General features: G+C 37.2%; 1 protein-coding gene across 1 annotated transcript; it reads left to right on the forward strand.

The window, feature by feature from the left end:
* The first annotated feature begins 8,821 nt into the window (after nucleotides 1-8,821).
* Nucleotides 8,822-9,529, forward strand: LOC138337899 (secreted RxLR effector protein 161-like). Its single transcript, XM_069288336.1, has one exon. The coding sequence runs from the start codon at nucleotides 8,822-8,824 to the stop codon at nucleotides 9,527-9,529; it is 708 nt and encodes a 235-aa protein (XP_069144437.1).
* Nucleotides 9,530-13,101: the final 3,572 nt, after the last annotated feature.

Genomic DNA, 13,101 nt, shown 5'->3' on the forward strand with positions numbered 1-13,101 from the left:
AATTATTATATTATACAAAGTGTTGCATAAAGTGAGATTACCTCATTTCATTGCTTTTGTCTTTACCTTTGTCATTTGCCTTGCCATTCTTTTGAACGTTTGATTTGACTTTTTGATTTTTTAGAAGAATATTTTTTTACCTTCAGAGATTTTTTCAGATTGCTTTTTATTCTCAATGAATATAAATGTTATTTAATTACCACACATAAAGGGTCAATCAAGATAGTGTTTTGTCTCTGCTCACTTGTATTTAATTCCATATTTGATTCGTTAACTCTACCATCATATAGATTATCATTCTCAATCTTATAAAAAAATTTATCAAGTTATTCACATACTTGAGATTGATCTTTGATATAAAAATTTATAATGTCTTTCAGACCGTGTAGCTCATAAAGATAAAAAAATGCATCATAATATTGTTGAACCATATAGAGGAAGACTTCAAATTATTCACTTGTGCATTGTCATTTGAAATGTTAATAAAAAAAATTTTGGTTGCATACATAGTCCACTGATTCAACATATAACAGGGTGAAAGTGAGTAAATTTTATTTTTATAAATATGGTAAGCAAATGCCTACATAAGATTCTAATGAATTCAAACTCACGACAAGAAAAAGAAGCATTTTTCAATATAAGTTTCAATCTGACAGCGTATGCACGAGTTTGTTTTTGAAACAAGTGAAGTTTATAGATATCTATTCCATTCTGAATCTCAATCTTTTTTAAAATAAATTTCTGAGACATTCTTCTTGAATTTTTTGAAATATTTTTATGGTATATACCTTTGCAGCTTCATCCTCCATGGATATAAATTCTTCAATATGGCCTATAAATGTTGCCTTATATTTCTTTTCCCTTATTTTATCATACCTAATATCAATAACTTTATCATATTGTGTTATAAATACACTCACTGGTGTACTAGGTAAAGAAAATCCTTAAAAAGTTGTTCATACTTTCACATCTGAGTTGTTGACATTCCAACACAAAAAAAAATTTCTCACATATGCTGAAATTCATTTTTCACGAATTGCATATTCTTTCCAACCAACTGTTTTCTTTCAAATTGTAGGTTTTGATAATATCAGTCCATGCAATTTCAAATTCCTCAGGCATTGTTATACCATATAGACACTTGCTAAATTTTGTTTTGAAATCATCAAAGTCATGATAAACATGACTTAAATATTCAAAAAATTTCTTCTCAATATGCTAGATGCAAAAGTGGTGTGCACAACTTGGAACGACATTTGCAACTGCTCTTATTATTGCAACATCTTGATTCGTGATAATTGCTTTTATTATTGCAACATCTTGATTCGTGATAATTGTATGAGGCATAACACCAAACATTTCCTCTTGTCAGTGCAAAGTAACCACTCAAAAGTTTCTTGAGTTTCATTTCAAAGAAGAGCACAACCAAATAAAATGGATTGATAATGGTTATTAACTTCGGTAAATTGGACAAAAGGCATTTTATATCTATTTTTCAAGTATGTAGGATAAAAATGACAACACCGACATTTTTAGAAGCTATACTAGACATAGCATCCACCCCAAAATAATTAGCTCAATGACCTTATGCATCCATTCGTATTGCATAAACAAAAACTCGTGTTTTCAGATTGACGCTTTTGAAAATATTTCAACATCAATTGGACATCTCCTTTCTTAATATTTTTTTGCCTTTTCGTACTTAGATAATTTAAATTAGATTTTCTACACCCTCTGCCTGAGTAATTAATACTGATTCAATTTTATTAGGACCAATTTTATTAGGACGAACACCTGAATTATCTAATAGATCAATAAAATTGTTTTGAGCTTCTAACATTTTTCTTTTTGATTCAAGAAGTTTTGGCTATGCGGAGAAGCAAGTTCATGATTATGGGTTGAGATTGGCTTAGCAACAACCTACTTTTCCTCTACTGACATTGGTAAGCGACCCAAAGCGATGTTCAGGGTTCCAAACTCAACGATGGCAACTAAACACGAGGATTGTGCTCGTTCCGGACTTACCTCAACACCTTACGGCACGAGCTGACGACAGCCATGCACCACCTGTGTCCGCGTTCCCCAAGGCACCCCTCTCTTTCAAGAGGATTCACGGCATATATAAACACTTTGAACCCTTCTCTAGTTTCATCTCTTTGTACATTTTTCTCGGGGCTCTTTTTTGAGCGAAACCTTTTTTTTGAACAAATAAATTCTTGACCTACTATTGATTTTATATTTTCTTGATCTAGTGATTTGATATTTGCAAACACTAAATCACTACGAGTCAAGATAAAATTTAAATGCAATAACAAATGATTGAAACTCCATACCGATATTTAGATCTCTTGATTTTCATCACCAATTTGGGAATATCCTCCTGTGAAGATCTAATCTCTGCTACATTTTGCTGCAAACATGTAGTTAACACATTTTATATTAACAAGATAAAATATAGCTTGAATATTCAAATTATATTATTCAAGAGAAAAAAATCTTTATAAACAATTTTACGTTATAAAAATGTGAAATTAAAAAATAATGAGTAAATAATTACCATTGATGATAGTTTAAAATTTCTTCAAGTGAATGATGGTGATACGAAGAAATAGTAATACCAGTTGAAACAGATGAAGTATTTTTCTTAAGTAAAAAACACAGAATCCTAATATAATATATTTAGAATCTTATTTACCCACTAACACTATATTTAATATTTATTTTCAATAAAATAAAAAAACTTAAGTTAAATATTTATGTTCAATCCTAGTTAACACATTTTCACTAAATGATTGATGTTTGAAACTCGTAAAACATGTCACTTAAAACTATCATAATGTTTAACTATATATGTGATGACCATTGCAATGCCATTTTACATGCATTAAGTCTGATCCTAAGAATTTTAAGACTTAATTGATGTGTAATCTAAAGAAAGAAATGTGAGCTGTCAATGGACATATTTTCTGACTCTTTACATGCTATTGAGACCATCAACACAAATGTGTGAATTAAATCTAGTGCAAGAGAAGCAATCAAACTAGCTAGGTTGATGCACCTATATTAGCTTAAGAAGCAGAGGAAATTTCTACCTTAACCTTTTGTAGAGGTTAAGGTTTCAGATTTTGCAATTTTTGTGTTTATGCGAATGAAAATGCATGTGTGCAGTTGCATTTCCATAGGAAGCAGTAACGCCATTGATAATTAAAGAATTGGATATGGCACCTCGCTCCAAAGAAATATGAAGTCCGCCTTGTGACACACTGATGTTTACGTTTGAAAAACTAATTAGGTATTGTCTTAAAGCATCCTCTAGTCTTTCCATGTAATTTAATCAATTGTGGAAACTTTTGAAAAACCTAATGTTTTGTATAAATCAACAATGTACAAGAGTAATACATTTATATAACAACTTGACTATTCCAACTACCAAAGTTTCTACAACATTCTATAACTAACTAACAACTTGATCCTTATAGTTATTTACACGTGCTTAATAGTGGGTTGTTAATTTTTCATTTTCTGTGTTTGATCATGCTTAGTTGGGGGTTAGAAGTGCAAAGGATTTTGTTTAATCGATAGAAAGTTGGTTGGAAAGATCAGATACTTATTCGAATGTGTAATATTTGTTATTTGTAGTTTTGATGATTTGACAAACTTAGGGACCTCATAAAGGTACTGGGTTTTCTACTTGAGTACTGTAGGTGTCTTCTTTGAAGTATTGCAGATGAAACAAACTCAGGGACCTAATAGAGGTACCAGGCCCTCATGATAATAAGTCAGTCAACTGCCAGCTGGAGACGTACAGAAAGTAGGTGCACACTTCCCGATGGCGTCAGAAAAGTGTGACCTTTCCAACCAATGGCAAAGAAGTTTAGGAAAGTGACTTGCCCATATAAAAGGCACTTTCCTAAACATTTGTTTTTTAGTTTTTGCAACTTGATAAACACTTTTCAAGAACTCTTGCAAAGGCTAACACAAAGCATATGCAGAATCATTCATAGGACAACAGCAACATCTGGAGCTTTTCGTCTAGTTGTTTAGGAATTTATTCTCTTGTTCTTAAATTGTAAACCACTCCTAAATCTATAAAGGAATTGGTGTTTTGTGTTAAAAGTCTAGGTTGTCCAGGTGGGATAGCTTAGTGGGTAGATTGTTTTTCTACTTTGGCTTGTTGAGCAATAGAGGTCTATTGCTTAACGGTAAGATTGATAACTCTTTCTTACGTTTGGTGTAATCGTGTTTCGCTTTTGCTTTTGAAGATTAGTGAAAACGATTGAAAATCCTGTGAGACAGGTCGTGGTTTTACTCCCTTAAGCAAGGAGGTTTCCACGTAAAATCATTGTGTTGATTTTACTGCATTTAACTTTCTGGTAATTTTCTGAATTAAATTAAGGGACCTGGTCCATTGCTCGTTAAGTGAAGGCATACATTCTATCAAGTGGTATCAGAGCCGGCACTACCTATTTGGTTAACACCAAGGAAGTGATTTTGTTCTAAGAATGGCAGCTCCACTTAACCTCGAAGAAGGTCAGTCATCACACAGACCTCCTCGTTTCAATGGACACTTCTACAGTTGGTGGAAAGTTAGAATGCATGACTATCTCATGGCTGAAGATAGCGAGTTATGGGATATTATACTTGATGGACCCTTCGTTCCAATGATGGAAGTAAAGGATGGAGAAAGGACCATTACTGTTCCAAAGCCTTGGCAGAAATATGATGATGCTGACAGGAAAAAGATTGAAAAGGGTTTCAAAGCTAAAACTCTTCTGGTCTGTGGGATAGGACCTGATGAGTACAACAGAGTGCCAGCCTGTGAGTCTGCTAAAGAAATTTGGGATTGCTTGTTGACTGCACATGAAGGAACTGAACAAGTCAAAGAATCCAAGATTGACATGCTCACCTCACGATATGAGAACTTCAAAATGAAGGAAGGAGAAACTATACATGACATGTTCACCAAGTTTTCTTCTATTACGAATGAGCTGCGAAGTTTGGGTGAACCTATAAGCATGACCAAACAAGTCAGGAAAGTGCTTCGAATTCTTCCAAAGTCTTGGGAGAGCAAAGTTGATGCCATTACTGAAGCTAAAGACTTGAAGGTGCTGACCATGGATGCCTTGATTGGCAATCTTAAAACACATGAGATGAATCGAAACTATGATTTGTCAAAAAAGGAAATCAAGAAGGACAAATCATTGATGTTGAAGTATAAATCAGATGAAGATTCAAGTGATGATGATGATATGGCATATCTCATCAGTAGATTTCAAAAGATTGTGAAAAAAAAACAAAATGTATAAAAGAGGAACAAATGGGACTCGAAATGTTGCTCAAGGAGATACTTGCTACAAGTGTGGAAAATCTGGACACTTCATCAGAGAGTGTCCTTTGCTCAATACTGAAAACAAGGAACATCAAAAACACAGGGGTGATAAAGAAAACAAAAGGGACCTGGTACTTGGAAACAGAGATCGTAAAGTTGCTGCTGATATGGTTGTCAAAAGAGCTCTTGCTGCATGGGGGGATTCTTCTAGTGACTCAGAAGATCCTGATGAGCCAAAAGATGTGTCGATGGTTGCTGTGCATGAGGAGGAAACCGTCTTCAATGAAATGTTTGCTCTCATGGCACACAAAGAAAATGAGGAAGAAGACAATCAGGTAACTCTTTTTGACATGAAAATTGACCTGGATAAATATTCTCTTAAAAATTGAGAACCTTGGCAAAAGTCATGTTAGATTCTGTGATAGAGTTAACATCTGAAAGAGATACCATGATTGCTGAACTTGAAATTTTAACTGAAAACAAAGGTCAATTTGAAGACACAATGTCAAGAATGGTGTCCCTAGAGTTAAAAAACTCTGAACTTAAGAACCAGTTGTGTCAGATTACTGAAGAAGCTGAAAATCTGAATGGAAAGCCAAATAGTCTGCAAGCTGAAATTCAAGAGAAATTGAAAAACTCTGAGAAAAATCTTAGTCTGTCACTTGAAAAGAATAACAAATTAGAACAGGATGTTGTGAAACTTAAGAAAGAGCTTGAAAATTCTCTTAAGTGGACCAAATCCTCAAAGTTGCTGTCAAATGTGACAAATCAGAGTAATTTTAATAAGAAAGGACTAGGAAGTCTGAACATAAGTCCTCCTTATAATCCTCACAGTAAGTATGTGTTTGTGTCCGACAATCTGTTGTGTCTGCATTGTGGTAAGAATGGACATTTGAAGAATGAGTGTGTTAGCTGGAGAAACTCATGTGAAAGATATTCTAAGTATGCTGAAAAACAAAATGTACCAAATGAGAGACCTGGTCCTACAGAGTCTGTCTCAACTCACAGATTTTCAAAGAAAAAATCTGTTCCTGCTCCTAGGTCCTTTGTTAGAAAGATTCAAAGTCTACCATATTGGGCCAAGTACAATCTGATCACTCCTTTGTCTGCCTACTGGGAACTCAAGCTGAAATGGGTTCCCAAGCTTAACAAGTGATTTTTGGTGCAGGTGAGTGAGAGGGGCAGCAGTCAATGTTGGTATATGGATAGTGGCTGCTCTAAACATATGACTGGTGATGTAAAGAACTTCCTCTCACTCTAGACCCTCCAAGGAGGAGGTGTCTCATTTGGTGATGGCAAGAAGGGGTACATTCTGGGAGTTGGCAAAGTAGGAAGATCTCTTGAAGATTCAATTGACAATGTTTACCATGTGGATGGGTTGAAGTACAGCTTACTAAGTGTGTCACAAATCTGTGACAAAGGGAATGAGGTCAAGTTTACTTCTGAAAAATGCTCTGTGGTGAGTTTAACTACAAACAAGGTAATTCTCACTGCACACAGAAGTAAAAATATGTATGTGGAAAACTTGGAAATCTCTCATGGAGATGACTTAACATGTCTCAGTGCTCAAAATGAAAGTGCTGATCTCTGGCATCGTAGGCTGGGACATGTGAGTTCATCTTTATTGAATAAGTTGATTTCAAAGGACCTGGTCCGAGGGTTGCCCAAAATGAAGTTTGCTGAAAATAAAATATGTGAAGCTTGTGTTAAAGGAAAGCAAATTAGATCATCATTCAAGCCCAAGAATCAGGTAACATCATCAAGAATCTTAGAGCTGCTTCACATGGACCTTTGTGGACCCTTGAAGATTCAAAGCAGAAATGGCAAGAAGTACATCTTGGTGATTGTTGATGACTATTCAAGATACACCTGGACGAGATTTTTGAGATCAAAGGCAGATACAGCTGATGAGCTGGTGGTGTTCTTTAAAATGATTCAAACCAAATTGAATCAAGTTGTTTGCAGCATTAGATCTGATCATGGGACAGAGTTTGAAAACTCAACTTTGGATAGATTCTGTATGGAAAATGGTACAAGCCACAACTTCTCTGCTCCAAGAACTCCTCAACAAAATGGAGTAGTGGAGAGAAAGAACAGAACCTTGGTGAACATTGCCAGAACTATGATTATCGAATCAAATCTTCCTCAAAGTTTCTGGGCTGAAGCTGTTAACACAGTATGTCATGTTACCAAAAGGTGTCTAATAAGAGCTGTGTTGAACAAAACTCCATACGAACTGCTCAACAACAAGAAGCCAGTGCTGAATTACCTTAGAGCCTTTGGATGCAGATGTTTTGTGCTGAACAATGGGAAGGATGATCTGGGAAAATTTGATCCTAGAAGTTATGAAGGAGTATTCGTTGGATATTCTTCATCCAGCAAAGCCTACAGAATATTCAACAAGCGGACACAATGCATTGAAGAAAGCATTCATGTTGTTTTTGATGAAAATGGAAGCTTGAAGAATGATGGATCAAATGATGATGATGATGTGTTAAAAATGCTAACATCTAAGAAGATTGAAGGTGCTGAAACTGATGCAGATCAACAACTGAAAAATGATTGTGATGATCAGAATCACAGTCTACCTGAAGAGGATGCTGAGGTTGAACAGGATGATGGGGTACCTGGTACTACTCAAAACTCCAGCCAAAGTACATCAGACTCCCTTGAAGATGATGTCACTCCTGATGAAGAAGATCATGATGATCTGCCAAATCAGTCTGCTGCAAGGTCAGGATGGAAGCATAGTTCATCACATCCTCTTGATAATCTCATTTGTCCCTTGAATTCTGGAATTCAAACTAGATCAAAAACAAGAAATCTAGTTGCATTATATCATCCATTGAGCCTAAGAATGTTAAAGAAGCATTAGGTGATGCAGACTGGATCAATTCTATGCAAGAAGAACTTCATCAGTTTGAAAGAAGTAAGGTATGGTACCTGGTTCCTCGACCTGAAGGCAGAACAATAATAGGAACCAGGTGGGTATTCAGAAACAAACTTGATGAAAATGGAGCTATCACTAGAAATAAATCCAGGCTAGTGGTGCAAGGATACAATCAAGAAGAAGGAATTGACTATGATGAGACTTTTGCACCTGTTGCCAGAATGGAAGCTATTAGAATCTTAATAGCTTTTGCTGCCTTTATGGGATTCAAGCTGTATCAAATGGATGTGAAGAGTGCATTTCTGAACGGAGATCTCAAAGAAGAGGTATATGTCAAGCAACCTCCTGGTTTTTAAGATGCAGAGCTACCAAATCATGTATTCAGATTGAATAAGGCACTATATGGTCTGAAACAAGCTCCAAGAGCATGGTATGAAAGGTTGTCAAAGTTTCTGTTGAAGAATGGTTTCAAAAGAGGCAAGATAGACAATACTTTGTTCTTATTAAAAAGAGAACAAGAATTGCTTATCATTCAAGTTTATGTGGATGACATAATTTTTGGAGCTACTTCAGAACACCTCTGTGAAGAATTCTCATCACTGATGGGAAGGGAGTTTGAAATGAGCATGATGGGTGAGTTGACATTTTTCTTAGGGCTACAAATCAAGCAATCATCAAATGGAATTTCAATATGCCAGGAGAAGTACATCAAAGAGCTTCTGAAGAAATTCAATATGTTTGATTCAAAACCTATTGACACTCTTATGGGAACAAATTCCAAGATGATAGTAGAAGAATCTGATCCTCTTGTGAATCAGACAATGTACAGAGGAATCATTGGCTCCTTGCTATATCTGACTGCTAGCAGGACTGATATTGTTTATAGTGTTGGAATGTGTGCCAGGTTTCAAGCATGTCCTCGTGATTCACATTTGAAGGCTGCAAAACGCATTCTCAGATACCTAAAGAAAATAGGGGACCTGGTTCTCTTTTATCCTGCAGCTGATACTTTTGATCTGGTTGGCTTTGCAGATGCTGATTTTGCAGGTTATCAAGTTGACAGGAAAAGCACCTCTGGAATGGCTCATTTCCTTGGATCATCACTTGTCTCTTGGGGCACTAGAAAGCAGAACTTTGTAGCTCTCTCAACTGCTGAAGCTGAATACGTAGCTGCTGCAGCTTGTTGTTCTCAATTGTTGTGGATCAGGCAACACTTAGAAGATTTTGGAATCCATATCAAAGCAATTTCTCTCATGTGTGACAACACTAGTGCTAGGAACAGATTGCAGACATCTTCACCAAGGCTCTGAGCAAGGATCAATTTGAAAAAAATAGATTAAAATTGGGAATGTTGATCCCCAAGTGATGCTTTTAGCTTCCAAAGTAGAACTCCCTTGATGGTTAGAATTGCAGTGCAGGTATCCTTTGTGTGAATCTTAAATACTTGAACAAGATTAATCTTTGTATCTTTTGTAGGTATACTCTCAATAGGGACCTGCTCAGCAAAAGAAGAGGCTAGAACAATTAAGGAATGAAGTTAAACTCTATCATGGTACCTGGTGCCTGTCCAGGTTAGCATTTATACATTAAATTTAAACTAAAAATTTTGACCGTTGAAAAAGCCACGTGTCAGTCATCGGTTACTCTGACCGATAAGTCCAATCGTTTCTCCATCAAACGACGCATCTACTCAAGGACCTGGCACCTTTTCACGTCTTTTAAAAAGGGGTCTTTTCTTCTTGAAACTCTCATCCATCTGTTAACTTTATCTCTCTCATTTATCACAAAGGCCTCTCACATTCAAAGACAAATCTGTCTTCATCTTCTTTTTGTTCTTCAACGACCCCTTCCAGTATCACAAATATGTCTTCTTCTAAGAAAATGTTGGACGCCCTTAGTGAAGTTGAGCCTCTAGCATTCTACTCTCCAACAACTTCTCAAGCCAGACTTCCTCCCCCACCCAGTCCTCCTCAAAATACTCCGGACAACCCTTTCTTCTCCATTGACCTAAACACTGCTACAGTACCTGGTCCATGTGAAGACATGTTGCCTGACAACATGTTTGAGGGAGATCTACAAGAACACAGGGCTTAAGGGTCTAATATCCTGGCAGCGAGTGAGGAACTCGTGATTGAGAGCCTGGTAATGATGAGAGAAGAGGCCAGAGCAGAACATACTAACGCCCTGGATGAAGAAGAGGTAAGGCCTTCTCGACCCATCTTCGATAAAACCCCTGCTTTAGGGCGGTACTCTTCTTCCTCTTCATCTGAGTCTGCAAGTGAGGAAGAACCATTAAAATGGAAGATGGAGAGTCGCAAAGGAAAGGAGAAGGTCGTGGAGGAGCCTCCTAAGAGACGACCTAATACAAGGTCTGCTGCACAAAAATTGATGGCTGATGCCTTGAAGGCAAGCGCACGATCTGCTGCTGCAGTCAGAAGTGCACGAACCTTCAAAGTATCAAAGTTTAAGATACCTAAAGAAAAACTGGTTGAGTTGTCTGGAGAAGAGGTTGAAAAGAAAAATAACAAGAAGAAGTCAAATAAGAAAAGGGAAAGGGTTGCAAAGAAGGTTGAAAAGTCACAGTCAAAAGGGAAGAAATCTGAAAGGAAGAGGAAGCGGACACAGGAACCTGGTCCTCAAGCCAGGAAAGTTGAGAATGTCAACTTGCAGGAGGTAGTTGACAGTCTGAGGAAACAAGCAGTTCTCGCTGGAAGAGTGTTTGATATGGGGATTATTACTCTTCCGGGCATGGACTCTCTGCATGACATGGTAGAGATCCAGTCTTGGCTGCACCTGTTCAACAAAAAATCTCCCATCTTCCATGAAGAAGAGGTTCGTGAATTCTATTACAATGTTCAATTTCTGGAAGATGGGAGTCTCCTCACACGTGTGAACAATTTTGCTATTTCTTTAAATGAGGAGGTGTTGGGCAAAATCCTCAGTGTGCCTACAGAGGGGACCCGGTCCGTGCAGGGAAAAACTTGCTCTTCAGAATTTGCATCTCTGATTTCTAAGACTCCCACAACCAAGGTTGCTGGGATCTATAAGAAAATTATGAAGAGTGACTATCAGCTGGTCTTCGAGTTTGTCAACAAAGTGATTCTCCCTCGCACTGAAATGAGAACACTTGCTACTGCTGCTGACTTGTACGTCATGGAGATGCTGTGCAGCTTTGAGGCTCTGTGTCTTCCTAGTCTCATGATTGAACACATTCACAAAACAGTGATTGAGAGGAAAGGAGTACATGGAATGGGGTATGGATACTTTTTCACTAAAGTATTCAAGCACTTTCAGATTCCTCTTGGTGTTGGCAAGGTGGGACAGTTAAACAAACTATCTCTGAGCATACCTTGTTTGAATGTGAATGTATTGAAGGCAGAGGCTTACCAAAAAGCAAGATGGCTCAACTTCTTGAGGACCTGGATCAGCTTAAACATGAGACTGAAGAACTCACTGTGCGGTTGAGTAGTAAAGAGGCTGAAATTGTTGTACTCAAAGCAGAGCTGCTTGCTGCACAAAGTGAGGGACCTGGTTCTTCAGTTGTATACGCACTGGAGAAAGAGAACAATGAGTTGAAGGCGACGATAACTGCCCTGCAAGAAAAGGCCATCAAGGATAATGATGCTGCCAATGCACGACTCACTCTTGTTATTCAGTCTCTATCCAAAACTCCCCCCTCTTCCTAAACTGTGACTCTATCCTTCCTTGTGTCTCTTTTGTTGTGTGGCTAATCATCGTGTTAATGGATTTTTAGCTTGTTTTTAATGTATTTATGTTATAATGGCATGTTGGTTTCTTTATTCCTTTGTTGTTCTTCCTATGTTCTTTTGTGAATGCGTTTCCTCTACTGTTTGATTGCTATTTGCTCTGATCTTGTTCATTATTTGTGTTGACTCAATGGTTTACTGCATATCCTTTTTATGATGCCAAAAGGGGGAAGTAAACTGTAAGTAGCTAAATAAGGGAGAACATACATTAAGAGGGAATATACAGAAAGGGGGAATACAAAGTCAGGGGGAACGATTCTGGTGAAGATTTCAGATCATATCATTGTTTGTCATCATCAAAAAGGAGGAAAATGTTATTTGTAGTTTTGATGATTTGACAAACTTAGGGACCTCATAAAGGTACCGGGTTTTCTACTTGAGTACTGCAGGTGTCTTCTTTGAAGTATTGCAGATAAAACAAACCCAGGGACCTAGTAGAGGTACCAGGCCCTCATGATAATAAGCCAGTCAACTGCCAGCTGGAGACGTACAGAAAGTAGGTGCACACTTCCCGATGGCGTCAGAAAAGTGTGACCTTTCCAACCAATGGCAAAGAAGTTTAGGAAAGTGACTTGCCCATATAAAAGGCACTTTCCTAAACATTTGTTTTTTAGTTTTTGCAACTTGATAAACACTTTTCAAGAACTCTTGCAAAGGCTAACACAAAGCATATGCAGAATCATTCCTAGGACAACAGCAACATCTGAAGCTTTTCGTCTAGTTGTTTAGGAATTTATTCTCTTGTTCTTAAATTGTAAACCACTCCTAAATCTATAAAGGAATTGGTGTGTTGTGTTAAAAGTCTAGGTTGTCCAGGTGGGATAGCTTAGTGGGTAGATTGTTTTTCTACTTTGGCTTGTTGAGCAATAGAGTTCTATTGCTTAACGGTAAGATTGATAACTCTTTCTTACGTTTGGTGTAATCGTGTTTCGCTTTTGCTTTTGAAGATTAGTGAAAACGATTGAAAATCCTGTGAGACAGGTCGTGGTTTTACTCCCTTAAGCAAGGAGGTTTTCACGTAAAATCATTGTGTTGATTTTACTGCATTTAACTTTCTGGTAATTTTCTGAATTAAAGTAAGGGATCTGATCCATTGCTCGTTAAGTGAAGGCATA

Source organism: Solanum lycopersicum, chromosome 8 (genome assembly GCF_036512215.1).
Source record: "Solanum lycopersicum chromosome 8, SLM_r2.1".
Taxonomy (NCBI): Eukaryota; Viridiplantae; Streptophyta; class Magnoliopsida; order Solanales; family Solanaceae; genus Solanum; species Solanum lycopersicum.